Source organism: Buteo buteo, chromosome 17 (assembly GCF_964188355.1).
Source record: "Buteo buteo chromosome 17, bButBut1.hap1.1, whole genome shotgun sequence".
NCBI classification, from domain to species: domain Eukaryota; kingdom Metazoa; phylum Chordata; class Aves; order Accipitriformes; family Accipitridae; genus Buteo; species Buteo buteo.
The window spans coordinates 30,841,194-30,859,675 of NC_134187.1; the positions used below are offsets into that span (position 1 = coordinate 30,841,194).

Here is an 18,482-nt window from a genome sequence, read left to right on the forward strand (position 1 = left end):
CCCCGTGTATTGATCCATCACAAATGAGCAGCAGAAAAAGAAGGGAACCACTCTCAAGGAACTGTTCTCTGGATTGCTCCCCAGCAGCCCCTTGCCTGACAGCTTTGGGCCGAGGTGCACATCCCCTCCAGGCTTACACATGTCCTTACTTGCTGGGGAGGCTGAATGTAGCCCTGGGGCTGCAGCACCTGCTGTGTGGGGGCCGTGTGCCCTGAGGCGGAATAGTTGGAGGTGGGAATGGGCTGCCCAGGGGTTGCCATGATGAATCCTGTCTGCTGAGGATGCTGGGAGATGAGGGATGACTGGAACATAGCCGAGGAAGGATCCGTTGCTTCCGTAGAGCCCTGTCGGCTGAGGCTGATCTGCCCAAAGGGGTTGCTGAGTTCGTCGGCCTGCATTGGGGATAAGTGGGAAGGATGGAGGAGGACAGCATGTAGGACAACAGCATGTAGGACATAGCTCTGCCAAGTAGATTGCAGAGCCCTTCTCCCTACTCTGTGTGGAGGAGTTCACCCAAGAAAGGTCCCCAGAAATAAGCCACAGACCAAGAGCATTCTGCAGGACAGGGGGTAGGGGCATGCGAGCTGCTGGGGGGGGGGCTGAATGCTCAGCGGACACTGGTGACATGTGGGGCCCCACACAGGCAGGGGTTGCCCCAGCCCAGAGACCATGTCCCATGGGGTGTGCCATTCCTGAAAGACCCGGCAGAGACAACACAGGAGCTGACTGAGACCACAGGGCAGCCATGGCCCCTGGACTCCAGTGCTGGACACAAGTGTTGCTTCCTGGTGGAGCTCTGGGCTTAGCACTTGCTATTCCCCGGGGTCTTTCCAAGATCAGCCACTCCAGCAGTGCCTGGACCTGGTGGGTCCCACAGCCTCAGGCATCCCACTGCCTTGACCCCACTGCAGCGCAGAGCCTCCATAAATCCCAAACCCACTGGGTGCAGTGTCCACGACATACCTGATTAGCAAAAGCTCATACAACACAAACACAGCACATGAGTACAACAGAGACAGTGCAGAAGAGGAAATGGGGTTTATACCAAGTTGTACTGCTGGGGTGGAGAGACTGGCAAGAGGACTTGGGGGCAGGAGCTTGGAGAATACTGAACAGGCTGCAGCGCTGGGACCGGCTAAGACCAGCAGAGAAGGGAGTGGAGGAGAGAGATTCGGGTAGGAAAAGGAATGGGGTGGGGGGGGAGGAAGGATAGGAGGAAGGAGAGAAAGAAGGAACAACAAGGTTAGTCAATTGAGCCAATTGCAAACACACAGAGGGGGGCATTGCAGAGGGTTGGAAAGCACGGAGACTATAATGGGGGAGCATTGATCTCTCTGTGAAGACACACAACCTGGCCAGTTGCTTTGTGGAAGCTAGGAAGGCTGACCATGTCCGCAAAGCAGCTCTTGCCTGGCATGAACAGTGGAATGGTGACACAAGATCGCAAAGGCCAGCTACGGCCAACAGCAGCAGGAGAGCCACCTCCCCCCCAGCACAACCTTTGTGTCTCTCCCACTCCACTGCCCACTTGTGTGTGGCACTGACTCCCAGCTCCCTCTGCAGTGCTTCTTGGCCTTTCCTGCTGGTAATGGCTTTTCTTCACTCTTGCCTTCTGTAGGGGCCCCTCTCACTTTGTCACTGGGAGGACCTGCTAATGCCTGTTTATGACAACACCTAACTCAGGCACCACACACTGTGCTTTGGGCACCAAACCTGCAATGGTCAGCACTGAATTGTTTTTTTGAACATTTGATTTGACCTTTGGTGAAACAGAAGGTGCATGCACATGGGGGACAGTGCATTTTCAGACCTTTCACCAACAGTCAAACACATGAAAAAAGTTTTTCCAGGACCTAAACCACTAGAACAGCTAAACAGTAGAAGATATAAAATAAAAACCCCAGCAAGACCCAGTGATCCTGCACAAGCTCCAGAAGCCTGCTGTGCGTTCAAACCTCCCACCCAGGGCACTGTGCTCTGTCCCATGCCATGCTACTGCTCCAGACAGACACTCCTGCTAGTGTTAGCACTGGACCCTGGCTACCTCAGGAAGGCACCTCATCTGTAGAACTGAGATGCTTCCCTTGAGTCTCAGCATCCTTTGCAAACAGATCCAGAACCCTGGAGCCAGTCCAAGGCCCAAGAACTGCAAGCTCCCTCCATCCTCATACAGACAGCAACAGACACTAAGGAGCTGTTCATGTTATCTGCAGTAAAAGCTATTCAAGGAGGCTTGTTTCCTCCTCCCATCCCAGCCCACTGAAAACACTTAGAATCATGAAACAGCCAAGGTTGGAAGGGACCTCAGAAGATCATCTGGTCCAACCTTTCATGGGAAAGGGAGCCTAGATAAGATTATCTAGCACCCTCCCTGTCCAGTTGCATCTTGAAAACCTCCTGTGTAACTTGCAGTTCTTTGCTGTAGGAGACATGGTAAGTACGAGATGATGCACCAGAAAGGATCCCTATAAAACTCGTAGGCAGGCTGAGGTCCACCACTGACATGCTGCTCTGAATAGGGCAGGATGGGAAGGTACTGAGGATACTTCCCATGCATACCGCCCAGCTCGGCACCCACTGAACAGCAGGCAGCTTTGCGTCCTCCGAAATTGCCCACCAGGGTTGGCTCCCACCCCTTCACCAGTCCTGCAGTGATGCAGGGGCAGCTCTTGTGCTGTGTTTTTTTACAGCCTCAGGAGCAGAACAAAGTATGTAGGAATGACAGCCACAAAGTGCTTTCCAGAGGGCTCCATCCTCAGAAATAGCCCTGCAGGCTGTGGAACATCACTTGGGTTTAACTCAGGGAGGGCCTGGAGAATACACCCAGGCACAGTTCCAGGTCTGCCTCTCCCCAGGACATCAGGTGATCAGCCATGGGATTTCAGCACTGGGGAGCTCAAACCCAACTACCATTTGTGACAGTCCCTCACCATGAGGGCAACTGGTTCTAGAACATAACCCTGCCACTCAGCAAAGGGCTACAGATCCCTTGCCAGGAGGGCTGCTGGCTTGAGCAGATACAGAGAGGCTGGCAAGTTGAGATGTCACAGAGCATCATATTCAGGCACAGCATGGCCCCCAACCTTCTCCTGCTCTCTGCCAATAGTGCAGAGGGACTGTCACTCCCTAACAGGCAGCAAATGCGAGGACACCCAAAACCCACCGGGCAAGTGTGAGTCCAGAGCACCCTGAGTGTATGCTGGCTCTGTTTCTACCTCCCACCCATGAGCCCAAGGAGCTTACTGAGCCCTGGACACTGTGCAGCCACTCACCTGGGATATCATAGCTGGCTGCTGCTGGGCTGCAGGTGGAAGTCCTTGGGGCTGTGGTGGTGGCTGTTGGGGTGGCTGTGGTTGAGGCTGCTGGGTTGTGCAGGGTAGGAGGCCACGGCTGGGCTGTGAGGAAGGGGATTGGCTGCATGCTTCAGGGGTGCCTAGTACCAAACCTTGAACAGAGAAAGGCATGGCAGGGTTGGAACCTGGGAGAGAAAAACATCAATTCGTTGATGGGGAGGGCGGGGAGGGTAGATGCTGTCACTACCTCCTATACTGCAGGCAGACTGCATTCTCTGCTGTCCACATGGGAGCTTCCACAGGGGACAGGGTGAGCAGGCTGCAGGCTAAGGCACAAGCCTGCCTCTGCTTCACAGCAAACCAAGTTGCTGACACCCTCAGGACTCCAGGTGATTGTACCTCTCTCCTCTCCATGTCCATGTCCGCGCACTGACCCTTCACAGCTGGGTCACGGCACCTTCTTCTCCCCCTGACCCATGCATGCCCTGCCCCACACGGGGAAGACCGGGATGCAATTCTTGTTCCAGACTATGGCCACAAGTTGTACAGCTGTTATTCTCAAGAGCATGCTCTCTTCCCTGACCCTAAGCTAGCACCCTCACTCCCAGTGGACAGCCTACACAGTGGTCCCCACCCACAGCTCTCAGGTAGCTGCTGTTTGTGTAAACCTTTGCAACTGATTCTTTGGAGGGATTTGCCCTCTGTCTTGTCTGGAAAGCACGAGGCACAAGTCAGGGCCTTCTATAAATGCCATGGGCCTTCTGCTGGGAAGAGCAATCTGGCTGTTAACAGCAGCACCTGCCTGGTGGAGAGCTCTCTACCCCAGCATGAGGCAGAGATTACAAAAAGAGGGAGCTGCCAGATACACTCATGTCAGCTCAGTACCATAAACCAGTCTGTGGAAAGAAGCTGGAGAGCTGTTCCCAGTCACAGCTCAGTTCTGCAGCTAGGCAAGGCCCCTGCTCTGACACCAATACATCATCATGATTTGTTCAAGTGCTTGCCCAGAACAGAGAGGGGAGTGAGGGAATCCTATTTTATGGTCACATAGACTCAGCACACACACATCTTTTCAGGAAAAGGCTAGGGGTGGCAGGCTGAAAGCAATTCCTTCCCATGGTAGGAAAAATTGTTAGGAAGGAGCGCAATACATGCTGCAGGGCTCCCAGCTGGGAAGTGCTCTCCTCAGTATTGCAGTCTTCCAGAAATAAAAGGGCTGTGAAACTATTGCTTGATGCCCAGTAGCTGCTATTTAACTAATTCTGCCTCTGATCTACTGCATTTCAACAGCGAATCTTCAGGCATTCTGCTAAGGAGGTCTGTATCATCAGCCACATGGTGCAAAGAAGGAAATATTTCAGTTGGGCAGGGGCTGAATGCTGAGATGGGAAAAGAGCCCCAGCGTCCTAGGTTCTTCCTCCCCCAAAGAATAAACATGAGGATATGGAGGGTGGTGGGTTTTTTTCCCCCAAGTGAAAATTCCTTTGCTCTTCCCCCACCAAGACATTTCTAATCACTCCCCATTATGTAAAGCCTGGAGAGCAATTGGCTTCTGTTCCCAGGGGAGACCTGGAGGAAAAATATAGAAAGAGCAAAAAAGCAGATTCTCGCTTGCTCTGCTTTGCACATGGCTGGGACAGATCTTCAAATAACTGCTCCCATCAGTTGATGAATCAGTCCCAGAGGTGGCTGCAATAATCAAAGTAAGTGCAGCCCTGAGCACAATGGAAACAGGGTCCCAAGAGATGACGTAGACACCTTCAAACTGCAAGATTAATGTGGTTTTCAAAGCCAGCCTGGGTGCTAGAACAGCAGCCTGGCTGGCTTTTAGATCCATCCCTTTTATTTGAAAGGATTCTTGTGGAGCAGTCTAATCACCCACAAGCACCAATCTGCCTCCCCTCCCCAGTAAAATGACAGCTCTCAAGCATTTGGTGACCTGCTGCCTACCAGTGAGAACGGAGGAAGCTAGACAGTGAGACAACACTGGATTTTGCTCATTGATATTGCATAGCAATTGTACCCAGCTACTATATGGCGCCTTAGTTATCACTGGACCATTAAACTGAGAGCAAAGACTTGTGCTGCCTCTTCCACAAATGCCTTTCACAAGCAGTCCATTGAAAATAAAGGACTCTGCTCCCCACTGATAGAAGGGCTGGTGCCCTGCCAAGTGCAGCACACATCCTCTCAGGAAGCTGTTGTCAGTAACAGATTATCAGCGATGCCCCACAGTAACATTGTCCGTGCATGGGCTACCCTTTGTATTACCTAGATGGAAAAGGAAGAACTGATCTGAAGAAGGCAAAGAGACTTGTGATCCTAATTCCCTTTGGTGCTCCTGAAACCTTGAGCTGTATTCAACAGCTCTTGAAGAGCTGCAGGCCCAGCTCCCTGCTGTTATGTTTGCTCTCAGGAGTACAGTGAATCATTTTGAGAGAACATTGTAGGCAGATACCAATTAACGTAGTCTTTGTCTGATGAGATAGACTGTGTCTGATGAGATAGACTAATTGGTGACACCCTTCCCTGGACCTCCTTTGTTGGAAAGGAAGGAAAAGTGCCAGGTGGTTTACCCTGACCATGCATCCTTAGGGCTGTAAGGGATTCTGGGGAGCAGAAAGGAATGGCACATAACTTGCAGCACAGCAGGGGAGAGAAAACAACAGAAAATTGATAGCTTGAGTTCCAGGGTATGGGACTAAAAAATGTCCGTTGTCTGAGATAACTCTGCTAGAGGGAAGGAAGATCTGGTGGTGAGTATTGAAAAAGCAGATGATGAATGAACTGGCATATCCCAGCCTAGGTACTGAACACAGTCAGATGATGCCAACCCATGTCCCATTTTAACCAGATTCCCTGACCAGAGCATCATGAACCCCAGCTCCCCAGCCCAAAGACTCTCTGCTAATTGCCCTTTGGCAGAAGGTGTACAGGGGAAACAGTACAGTACCTGCCCGGGACGTTCTGCTGGCAGTGCTGCCTTTGCTACTCCCGATGCTGTCCCCCCGTGTCAGGATGGAGATGCCACTGAAGCTGCTGGCTTTGGTAACAGGTGGTCGCAGGTTGCGGATGGAGCCATCTGAATCTGTGCTGCTCCATGGCCGAGGCTCCAGCGACTTTATCTCGCTCTCTGTGCTGCTCTGGCGGCTGCCTGAGGCCCGGTTCAAACTGTCCCGGTTGCCCCTGCAGAGACCAGAGGAGTTAGACCGCACCTCCAGCGGAAAGGGGCAGCAGCAGGACCTGCACACCGGGGTGGTGAGCCCAGTCAGCAGCTGGCTCTGTGACACAGCATGTTGGCACTTTGTACAGGGATCTGACAGCAAACAAATACCCTGGGTCACAGCTTTCTTGGGCATGCACTGTGAAGACCCAGACACTGCTGATCTTCCTTGGCGTGTGTTGACAGCTGGCTCCTGGCCCTTTTCCCTAGCTAGATCCCAGCCTGGAAGAGATGCCAGCAGGGCCAGAGTATGATCCCTTGCTAAAGCCCTCCCTGTCTCAGAACAGGAAGCTTTTAACAGAGGCCTTGAGACAAGGCTGATTGAGATCTTGCGAGACCACTTTCCATACCAGCCCTGGTAAGGCTTTCTGCCCAGCTGGAACAGCTACATCCTGGGATATTGCTATGCTCGGAGCTGTGCTCCCACTGATCACCCTCCCTTAGCCCCAGGCCAGGTCTGGCCACAGCAGGGCTTTATGGAGTCAGCAAAACATCCCAAGCAGTGAGCCTGGTTTATCAGCCCAGCTAAGGATCATAAGCACAGTAATGGGTTCCTGGGCCTTCACTGGGGAGGAATGGTGAGGAAGGCAACACTGGAAGAGATGCTCATATAAAGCTGCAGGCTGAGCCTGGCAGCAGCTCCACGCAGTTGTGGATGGGACAAGATAGGCTTGGAAGGAACTTCTGAGGTGATATTCTGGGCTGCTGGGAGCATGTGAGAACCAAAAAAAATACATTTCTTGGAAAAACAGTACAATGGTTATATCCCTAAAGAGATGAAGAAATTGGACTATGCAGCCTCAAACCCAAAATTACAGTTGATCTAACAGGCCACTGTCAAGCTCTTGGGCCCTCTCCAACCTAAACTCTGAAGGCTGCTCCTGGGGACGTGTGTGGGGAAGGGGCGCATCATGGCCTCTGTTCTGACCCAGCTGCAAACTCCAGTTCCCCGAGAACCCAGACCCCTCTCAAGCTGATTTCTGCTAACCCAGCAGCATAATGGTTCTGCTTTTTCTATGAATGCTCTCCAAACTCCAGGCCCGCTACCACACCCTTGCTCTCCAAGAGCACTGCCCTAGCAGCTTCAGCCATGCCTTCCTCTCCATTAGCCTTACTACAGCCTGTTTCCAAGTGCATCCACCAGCAGAGAGCTCTCTGCAACCAGATTTGTGCTTCAGCAGCATTAATACAGGACTTCCAAGTGAGTAAAACAGACAGCTGCATTGCTCTGAATGCCAGGCTTTGAGGGTGGTAAGTCTCTGGAGTTCAGAGACATCATCTCCAGCACCATAGCTGAGGGAACCCCAATCTCTTCAAGAGCTTGTCTATCTCTGTTCAGCGCTCAAAAATGGTCCCAAGGCCCACATATCCTCCTTCTCCCCACTATGGGAACCACAAAACAAAGACAGGTTAACCAAGCTCTTTAGGGACCGGGCACAACAGTCAGAAAAGCTCCTAGCGCAGCCACAGCTGCAGTTCAGCTCCTAAAGCTGCAATCACACCAGCAATGGGTTTTTTTGCCACTTGCTGGGCGAGTTTTCCTGCAGCTCCATGGCTGATCTGAAAACTATACCCCCTGCCTTGAACACCACTGCCATGCGCAGACTCCAGGACACAGTCCCTGTAACTGTGCTAAGGACACTTGATTTTCCACGACAGTGTCTCTCCAAGGACAGCCTGAGCCATGTGACGGACTGAGGAGAGGGGCAAAGCTTTCCCTATGCTTGCTTAGATCCTCCTGTCCTGTTCATACACAGAGATGCTTCATCTCTAGAGCTTGGCTACTAAACGAGAGGACAGCAGGCATGAGGGTCTTTCCATTTTCATCCTGTTCTTTATCCTCATACCTTCAGCAGCCTCCTGCAGCAGGGGTCTGTGCAAGGTGACTTGTCAGGCTAACTCCATCTTTCCAGCCCTTTCATCCACAGGAAAACTACTTTATAAGAAAATGCTACTCAGACATGTTCCCAGTGCCCTCTGCAGCATAGTCTGGTTGAAATGGAAGCCTGAGACATTTAATTGCCACCATTAAGTAATCCAGCCTTTATAATCAGGGATTAGGGACAACCCCACCTTATCTGGATGCTGATCCTGTCACTGTAAGGGCAGGGACTTTCCTATTGTTTTGGGAAACAAGAGGAGGAATGGTTTGAAAACTGCTGGAATCCTCCGCTTCTCCATTCCTCGCTGCCATTCCCACCTTCCACCCCTCCATTTTAATCGATGAATCAGCAAAAAAGGACTTGGAAATTGATGTTGCAAAAAATACAACTTCAATAACTTCACAAGCAGCCATGCATGGGGCAAACTTACTCAGCAGGACAATGTACAAAGTAAGTCACACAGAGATACCTAAAAATCTGCCTCCGTTTGTGAGAACTAGAAGAAAAGCCTTCTTTGGAGAGTCTGTCGGTTAACATCAGAAAAAAGCATCATTATAGAGTCATGCAGTCCTCATAGAGAAAGCCAGAGATACAAATATTGTCTGCTAAACAGTACTAACCTGCTGTCGGTGAGATATCCATTCTGGCCACTCTGGAAGCACGGAAAAGACATGGAGATGGGAAGGAAAGAAAAGGGAGACTTAGTAACTTCGAAAGCAACAAGCCCAGGCAATTTCAAAGCAAAGAGGAGCAAAGCACTAACAGTATGGGACTCCGACATAGTTTGAATTGTGCACCAGTTACTTGGTTGCTCAGGAGTCTTGCTGAGCCTTCTGCACACCAGTCCCATTTGGCTCTCCATCCAGGCCCATTAAGAACCTTTCCTGATACCTGTGACCCTGAGATCTCTCAAGAGTTTGCAAATCTGAGTCCTCAGTCCTCAACTCCCTCCTCCATCGCTTTAAGTCAGCTTTGATGGTAGCTTTGTCAATGGAACAATCAAGGCCAGACATTCAAGGGTCCTTATCTGCTAAACGCAGGCACAATCATCAGAGCCACGAAAAAAAGGCAGAGGGCTCAAAGCCAGCCCAGCCCACTCTGTGATAGTCACCCCTGCCTCTGGAAGTCAGATGCAAAGCACTGGCTCAGCCCATGAACACAGAGCAAGGGTAAGTACATGCCCACCCAGTGTTGTGCTAACATGGGACAGCACCTCTTCTAGTCCAGGACTATAGGCAGAGCTGCTTACTAACATTTCTGGATGGCTTGGGCCTGTGCATGTAAGACAAGTCCATGATCACAACTGGCTGGAGAGTCATCAGCTGAAGCCTGGTGACTCGACTAGGGACTCAGTACAGTGGCTGCCTTAACATCCTCCTTGGGCAGGCACATGGCAATTCCCATTAGGACAAATGAAAGGTGTCATCCCCAAGATGCATAAAAGCAGCAGGCAAGGAGCTGGACTTTGAACATGATCCACGACAGACGGGCACTTGGAATCGTCCCCGATTCCATCATTTGCCACATTGACACAGCATGGAGAGCTGCCTCCAGCTGGCAGATAGTATGCAACACAGCAGAGCACAGCAGCCTCTCTGAGCCAGACATGAGCAAGGAACACAGCTCCAGCTTAGAGGAGTTCCACATAAGGAGCAGAGATCTCAAGGAAGCAATAACCAGGCTGGACACTTCGTAAGAAAGACAATAAATGTACTGCCCAGATTCATCCCGTAAAGGCAGAGAGCCCTGCCTGATACTCCAAGGGCAGCACTGCTTGGTCAGGAGGTCGAAGCTGCAGCACTGGAGAAAAGCTGGGGGAGACAGCTGCTGCTCCTTTCAGGTTCATCGATTTGCTAGTCATCCCAGAAATGCTACTGCATAAGCTTATAATCTTGCTGGGCAGCAAGGAGCAAAACTGCCTCCTCTGTCAGTCCCCACACATCTATTGCCCCCTGAAACAGGCAATTTAGGGAAGGAGCAGACTGGGGAGTGGAGGTGTGTCTCCTTTATCTCAATGTCTTAGACATCTCTGTTAGGAGCTGGAATTCAATGGTAGATACCAAGAACACTGGGAAATTTGTAGAAAAGGCAATGACAAGATCTGACCTCTTAGCATACTCAAGGTCACCTTCTGCCACAAAGTTCCAGGAAGGTACCTGGCAAGTGAGTCATCCAAGCTTACCTCTCGTGCAAATATCCGCTCCCTGACCCGCTGATACTCTTCCTCTCGCTCTTCTATAGATTTGCTCCTTCTCCCATCCTGCAAGGGGAGTCTGATCTGAAGGGACAAACACATCTCAGCGGGTCAGCAGTTGCCAATGGGAGCAGGGGGCGCAGTCAGCTCCTGATATTTTTACGTAGCAGTGTAAGTGGATGTGGATTACGCAGTGTGTGCATGATGCCTGGATGCAATGACACAGCCTCTGCCTTTGAACCTACCTTCTGGACACCTATGTCTAGGGATGAACATCCTGGAGGTCTTAGTGCACTCCACCTCCTGGATCAAGCACAACCACTCTGCCTGAACTCTGTCTGATTCAGAAGGGACAGATCAGGACTATCACCATGTGCTTCTGAAAGACAGTCTTTTCCCAGGGGTCAAAAGCTAAAGGCCACTCTTTGGAGCATATGCCAACACAGCAAACTCCTGCTCAGTCATGGATTCTGTGCTTCGCGGGCAGCTGCATCACCTGCAGAGCACCACCATGGGGAAACCAGAAAATGATACCGACTGCAATGACCAGATCCCCATCCTGACGACTGAAGTTCAGAAACATGACCCAACGCAAGGGATAGTGGTATGCTGGGGCGATGTTAAGATGGGAACTATAAGAGCAAAGAGCATGAGATCCCTGGTGAAGAGGTCTCCTGTCTCTTGCCCCGTTTTTGACGTTCAAGATTCTGTCTGACACAGGCTGGGAAAACAGCCACAGATGAACAAGGCTAGCTCTGTGTTATGGGTGTGGTGCCACCTGTGACAGCCTGAAGGCAGCCAGAGATTCAGGAGGGTTTTTAGCTCCGATGACTGGCAATGCTGCTGAGCTCAAAGTGTTTCATTTTGCCGATGGTTTCCTTCCAGCAGCACTGCGAGGTCCTGATGACTTCACAGCTTGACTCGCTGCAAGCCCTGGGGAGGGGTGGGAGAGATGCTTGGCAACACTCGGCTCTGGGGCATTTCCAAGGAAACCTTAGCAAAAGGCTTCACCTTAAAGCCTGGCCCAGCCACCAGTCGATATTCAGGGTACAGAAAAGTACCCCCCACAGAATCCACACAAATTCTTCATGCATTTCCACAGTATTTTGTAAAGTTTTCATGATATATCTAGATGCTGCTGCTTGGGTGGGGTAGAAGCTTCTATTAAAGAAGGTAACTGCAGGAAACCCAAGAGAAATTTATAGTTCTCATCTTAGAAAAGTTGCATTTAACTTTCACGAAGTATGCAGATACCCCATTGCCACCCTTACCTGATTATCATCTCGGTCCATGCTGGTATCATCTCGTTTTAGGATAAACCTCTGCGGGAACTCTGCATTCTTCTCATCTTTGATGTGCTCAGAGAACCTCTGCTCAGGGCTGCAGGAAGAACCAGCCCTTGTTAGAAGGGCAAAAATAGGCATAGAACTGTCTTCATAAAACCACTGCTTTGCAGGGAGTAAGGGGGTGTGCAAAGATGTTTGTTGTGTTGAATCTCTCCTCTGTCTGATGGCAACAAGAGCTCCTGCCCCTTCTCTGAGAACTAAAGAGAGCTAGGAAGGGCTTGCAAATACATACACTTAGGACTGGAAGTGAGGGATTCTTCTCTTCTAGAGAGGGGACCTGCCCTTCTTATGGAGGCAAAAAAATGTGGTGTGGAATCCATCCTGCTCTGGACCATGCCAGGACTCTGTGTCTGGGGGTCATGCAGCACCATGCAAGGAAGGGAAGGGGATGCCAGCCCAGTTATTCTCTCTCCCTCCCCCTTACATTCGTGTGTTACTGGTCTTGTTGATAATGACCGCCTTCCCGGTTTGGTCAACGTTATGGTCCATGCCGAAGTAGGCAGCTACCCGGTGCAGCAGCATCCTATGGTATGAAGTCATCTGAGGGAACTTCTTAAACTGATTGCTGAGAAGAGGGGAGAAAGCATTAGAATTTAGAAGGCCTTGAAACAGACAATGATAATCTGACAACAAAAGAGAGATCAAGGCCAAAGGAGCCTTAACCAGATCCCAGGTCAGACCATACCACCTATTCTATGCAGTTAAGTCATGACTCAAGTGCTGCCTCTTACACTGAGCATGAGCATGGGCTTACACTGCTTTGTCAGACAGAGTTGGGCTGATTCAAGAGCTCAAGTTGAATAGGTCTTTCCTGAAACAAGACCAGCTTGTGCAGAAATGCACATTTGTTTCTAAGCAGGAACAGGAGCCAGAATTAGTACTTATACTGCGACTTCTCTGATCCTATTAGATAAAGAAGTTTGCAAGCTCTGCTGCAGACACCTATTCCACCTCATGTTCTGGGATGTGAATCCTGCCCCTAGTTTCTCCGCTCCCAGTTTATGCTAGGAAAAGAAGCACAGTGGCACTAATCTCCTTCACAGTGGATAGGGTGTTAAAGCAATTGATACCCAATCAATGTGATACTCAGAAACCTTGTGTATGGACAAAAGGAGATGGAGGATGTACAAAAGAACAGGCCTCCTAACCAGCGTGTCCAAAAGACACTCCCTTCTTCCCCGGGTGCCCAAGTTCCTAAACTGTAAGTTACAAACCTCTTTTGCTTGACACAAACTTAATGATCACTTACTTGTTATCACTAATAAATTCCAGAATCTCCTGTTCTAACTTTAGTAGCATCATTCTATCCCTGTCAAGAAAAGAAAAAGGAAAAGGCCACCTTTAGAAGCAGTGAAACACAGCTTTCTCTGCTTGGTATCCCCCTCCCCACAACAGAGAAAAGTCACAAATACCTGGAGCAAGCAACACTATTAACCAGGCCTCACACATCCTCCACAGGAATGAACTAAAAAACTCCACATTTTTTTCATATATAGTAAATTAATTGCCAGATTTTTTTTTCAGTTTAAAGTTGTTGCTTTGCTAACAGTGCTTGGCTTTTGGTAATATTGAATCTCTGCTCTGCTGGAAGCTCCACTGGTAGAGACTCCAGCTTTGTTATTCTACGCCAGCATTTGGCTTGATTACATTTATTACTGACACAGCAGCAGTTGCTTTAGAGGTTGGTATTTGACAATCATTTATAGAAGGGTTTTAAAGCAATCAAGATTCCTTCCTGCTTGCATTCAAACAATTTTTTTTTCCTCTTTCTCTCTTTGTAATACACAATTGCATGTTTTGATTGACTGCAGTACATAAAATTACAGTTGTGCTTTTTGTTTCTACACTGCCCCAGCTTCCAGTAATGATCTCTGAATTCCAAAAAGTAAAACACACTTTCAGGTACTTTCTGTAGTTGCTGCAGTATCCCCCTCCTCCCAACATACATGAATACATACATACATATACACACATGCACACAAACACCATGGGTTTAAGAGTCAATCAAAGAAGCATTGGTTGCCAGGTACTCCCTCCCTTCACTCCATCAGCATGTTGTTTTACTGACTAGGGACCTACCGTGGGTTTTTTTTCAGTGTATTTACTAAAAATTCATGCAAATCTATTCCAGTGGAGTCTGTATATTCCTGGCTGGAATCTGAAACAACAGCAGCAGAACAAATTAACAAAACACTGCGATAGAATAGACTGAAGGGAAGAGGTGTGTGTCTCACTACACGCATGAGGATGATGTCCCCACGTTGCTGCCAGAGGAAATTCGGCCTCATTCTCAGCACCAACTACTCACGACAGGAAGAGAGGAAAAAAAGCCCACCTTGTTACAGAACTGCATAGGTTGGGACCCATATCACCTGGGCTCAAGTCCAGTTTCTAGCACAGGCTCTGAATGCAACCTCTAGGTCAAGTTTCTCAATCTGTAAAATAGGGACTGTATACCCTTTCCCCTGTGAGCAGCAGGAGGGTCAGTACGCTACATACAAGGCACTATGAGCACAAGGCCCCATTAGGAGGATGCCAGAGAGAGGGAGATCAGATCAGTTCATGGAAGGAAACTTTGCCACTAAAACCAGCCACTCAGAGTACACTCAGGGTATTCCACGCTGTTACAGAAGGCCCCTGCAAGCATCGTATACCATGCTTTTGTACAAGCAACTTCTGCACCTTTGATCCCGCAAGCTATTTAACTGGAAAGCCCCACTGGCCCTGCTCTTCCCCTCTCCCCACACCCTTTTTAATTTAAAAGTAATCGCAGAAAAAACAGTAAGCGAAACTGAATCCGCACCAGTGCAGAGTTGCCATCTGTACAAGGATTTCAGGTGCAATTTGCTCACTAGATTAAATGTGTATCTTTTTAGCCATTTCTATGCCCCAAAATCATACACGCAGGATCATACAGCAGAAACTTAGCTCACCTCCTTGCAACCTCACATCTTGCCACCTGTAGCAGGTTTTATAAAATCAAATCTAAACTGAAAGCAAAAGTCTATACAGTGGATCTTATTGGGTTTGCATCTGCACATTTAAAAAGCCACCAGATCACTATAAACTATGCAGGAAGCCTGCAAGTCTGTTGGGGCGCATGCCAATAATCTAGAGAAACCCTCCCCCCTCCCTCTCCATACTTTGCTCAGAAAGGATGTCATGAAAATGATACGTTCCTGTACAGTCATCAGCAGAGATAGCCACTCTGCTTCCAACAACTGTACCACTGGCCAGCAGAATCCTCAAAGCGAGTAAGAAAGGACCTGCGCTGTTCAAATGAGCACCTGACCTCGAGACAGCATTTTCCTTGGTGCCTTTTCTTTATTCTTGTCTTTTTCTTCTTTCTCAGCCCCATCTTTTGTGGACTTTTCCTCTTCCTTGTCAGAGGGGCAGCTAACGTGCAACTGAATGATGTCCTGGAACAAAACAAACCAGGCTGGTCTGAGTCACTTGCACACTCCCTGGAATCACTGCCATGGCTGGAGATGTTGGCAACTGAGAAAGGCATCACAGAAAGGCAGGAGATTCAGGTTGCAGATCTGAGACATTTCATAAGAAGCCCCATTCTCAGAGCAGACAAAGCAGTCTCTCTCCCCACCCTCCTCCCAACAAGAAGCCTTCAGCAGGCTCTGAGGGGGGTCTCAACAGCATTTGTCACTGTTGAAAACCTCCCTGGCCTGGATCACCTCAGAATCTAAGTAACATGCTTCCCTATTTGAAGCTGATAAAATGCTACTACATTTTGGACTCAGGAGTGCCTAAGGTGAGGTAGGTCCTGCACTGTTTCAGTCAGACTCTACCATCTAACCTGGAAAGAGAAAGGGCATGAAGAGAAAACAGAATACACAGCAAAAAGCATATGTGGTGTCATGAATGGTCCCTGTGCCACATGGGGCCTTCTGATGTTTCTTTTCACGTCCTCTCTTGAGTTGCAACTGCCCAGCATGGCCTGAGGATTCCCCCTGCTCCATGGGAAGAAATGTTAAACACCAGTGAGATTGTCAAAGGCAATGTCAGATGATGTGCTGCTCAAATTCAAGTTAAAACGGACTATAAAACCACTACCCTTTGTGCCAGCTGATCCTTCCCCATCCTTCTGCCTTTACACTAGTACAGTTCTGTGGCACCACGATGTGTGCTTATGGTTGTTTTAAAAGTCCTCCTAGTGACCCTACAGTTCTAAGTGAACCAATCATAAGACAGGAGACCAGCCTCTGGAGCTGGGGGTCTCAACACAAGGAAGGCTTAGAGGCCAAGTACCGCATTCACCACAAGGGTGAGGTGGTCTGGGCAGCACTCAGCCCTAGCATAGGCCAAGTTTGTCCTTGTCAATGGAAAGTAGCACAGCGGTCTCTGATTTAGCACCACAGACCTAAGCTGGTGACTCTGCATGGTGCGGTACTACGTCAGCTCGACAAAGATGGGCTATAGCTAGCCACAACCTGATCTACAGTGAGCCAGCTCAGATCTCCGCACACTGCACCATCCTGTGCTTCTAAAGCTTGTGTGGGCAGAGAAAGCTCAACCCATGTGCTCTCGCCAGTGCAGACAGGTTCTCAGCGCCTCCCTGACTGCTGCCCACCTTCAAGATTCAGCTTCTCTGTCACTGTCCACGGTGACCACAGATGGGGATCATCTCTGCAGAGCAGTGCATATCACTTCTCTGTGAGCTGGCTGCTTTCAGTCACTGCAGCCTGAGCTGCAAGAAAAGGGCTTGCATAAAAACTTCCTTCCCATGGCCAAAACCCCAAGGGCTTTGTGAACATGAAGTGCCGTTGCATTTTCGGGGGCATTAAGCCTGCACAACTTAAGTTGTTGGGGTGCCCAGTGAGTTGATGCAGATGATTCCTCATAAGAGAAGGGTTGTGACTGTACACATACGAGCAGTGCTCACATGACAGCTTCCTTCAAAAGCAGCCTCTTGTGGGAAATTCTTGGCACTCAGACCCACAAGCCCAGGACAGGACATCAGTTCTAGCAAGATGTGGATTTTCTGGGCTTCCACACTCCACAGCTTGACTCATTCTAGGCCTACCTGGGACTCCAGTAGCCCATCTACAAAGGGGCTAGACGATTCTTCACATACAGCCAAACTCCTGACCAGTTTAAGCTTTGAATTAGACTGGAGAAGGAAAAGAAAGAGTATAGTTAGGACACCTCAGCCAAAACACACATACTTAAGTTCATGCTGCTACGTTACCAAGCCACTCATGCAGTTATTGTTAATTAAACTGCTAAAAAGGAGGACTACCAAACGAGCTTCTTGCAGCAAACAGGAATATACAAAGGCTTGGAGTCCTAGAACAAATCAGTTATTTTCTTCCTTCAGTCTTTGATTAAGATTTGAACAAACCAAATTTTAGGTGAGAAAGTTCGCTGCCTTAATTCATGCGCTCTTTGACCTCTTCAGCAAGAGCAATTCCAGCCCCTCCCCTCCTCACCTGGCAAGAATTAAAACCATCAACAAAGGATATAACTGAAACCAACTATTTTATTGTTTTTTAAGATGTGAAGATTGTTACTGTTCTTAATTAAAAGGCTGTCATCCCATTTACATCTTGCCTGTCTGAACTGATGACTTTCATCATTTTGGGTAATGTAGCAGTGCTTAGAGAAAAACGCTTAAAATAAAACCTGCACTTTCAGGACTCTTGGCAAGTTGACTTACTTGGGCCACCAATAGGAAAAAATATATCAACCAGTCACATGAGATCCCAGGCAGGATCAACAATATGGAGAAAGGCCTGAAGTGCCCTAGGTATAGGCAGGGCAGGAATGGGAATGACAGCCTGTTTGGGTACTGCACAGTCCTGGCTTTTAAGACCAAACAGAACCATAAGCAGCACATTTGTTTCATACATTACTTTCATCAGAAAAAAAACCAGGCAGAACCCCTGTTACAAATTTAACTGATCTCCCCTCTCTTCCATGCCTCAGGGCAGAATCTGTCTTCATTTGGGTTTGAACTTTTGTGAAAGATACAAAAAAAAGGGGGGGGGGGACGACGACACCCTCGCCATCTCAATCACAGTTTTAAAATCAAGCCCTGAGCAACCTAGTCAGACGTCACAGCTGACCCTGTTTTGAGTAGGAGGCTGGACTAAATGAATTCTAGCTGGACTAGATGGACTCCTGAATTATGTTATGTTTCTGTAACTGCCAAGCCTGGAAAATTCTTGGCCACTTTTGATAAGGTGCTTCAGTAGGGGGAAAAAATAAAATAAAATAAAATAAAATAAAATAAAATAAAATAAAATAAAATCACACAATGGCTGCATTTTTACCCCAAGATTTTGCCTACAAGCAATGTTCTAGAACAGTGGCGTCCTGGTGCTTATTACTAGCAAAATTTTTGAATTCACTAACGTGCATGTGCCATCGTTATGGGAGCAAATGTGGTATTCCCTGAAGAAAAATGGTCTTATGTGAAACCAGGCAGTTATACTTAACCCTGGCTTTTAACTGGAGGGTGTAACAGGCCAGTGCACTGCCCTGTCCCTCCAGTGATACCTCTGAATTTCATTTCTGGCATTTTGGGCT

At 48.9% G+C, this 18,482-nt stretch overlaps 1 protein-coding gene across 22 annotated transcripts in view; it reads right to left on the reverse strand.

Moving 5' to 3' along the window:
• Positions 1 to 18,482, reverse strand: part of R3HDM2 (R3H domain containing 2) — a 60,213-nt gene that overhangs the window by 6,637 nt on the left and 35,094 nt on the right. For 4 of the 22 annotated variants that reach the window (XM_075049734.1, XM_075049735.1, XM_075049733.1 and 1 more), the window contains 13 exons: positions 16,978 to 17,064; positions 15,232 to 15,358; positions 14,019 to 14,097; positions 13,189 to 13,248; positions 12,364 to 12,504; positions 11,865 to 11,973; positions 10,582 to 10,677; positions 9,020 to 9,051; positions 8,869 to 8,922; positions 6,247 to 6,479; positions 3,273 to 3,478; positions 1,046 to 1,135; positions 150 to 392 (listed from right to left, as the gene is read on the reverse strand). In XM_075049734.1, coding sequence (XP_074905835.1) covers positions 150 to 392; positions 1,046 to 1,135; positions 3,273 to 3,478; positions 6,247 to 6,479; positions 8,869 to 8,922; positions 9,020 to 9,051; positions 10,582 to 10,677; positions 11,865 to 11,973; positions 12,364 to 12,504; positions 13,189 to 13,248; positions 14,019 to 14,097; positions 15,232 to 15,358; positions 16,978 to 17,064 — 1,557 coding nt within the window. Of the gene's footprint in view, positions 1 to 149; positions 393 to 1,045; positions 1,136 to 3,272; positions 3,479 to 6,246; positions 6,480 to 8,868; positions 8,923 to 9,019; positions 9,052 to 10,581; positions 10,678 to 11,864; positions 11,974 to 12,363; positions 12,505 to 13,188; positions 13,249 to 14,018; positions 14,098 to 14,274; positions 15,190 to 15,231; positions 15,375 to 16,524; positions 16,586 to 16,977; positions 17,065 to 18,482 lie in introns of those variants that run through there. The other 18 variants (XM_075049719.1, XM_075049721.1, XM_075049740.1 and 15 more) reach the window with 18 other exon arrangements.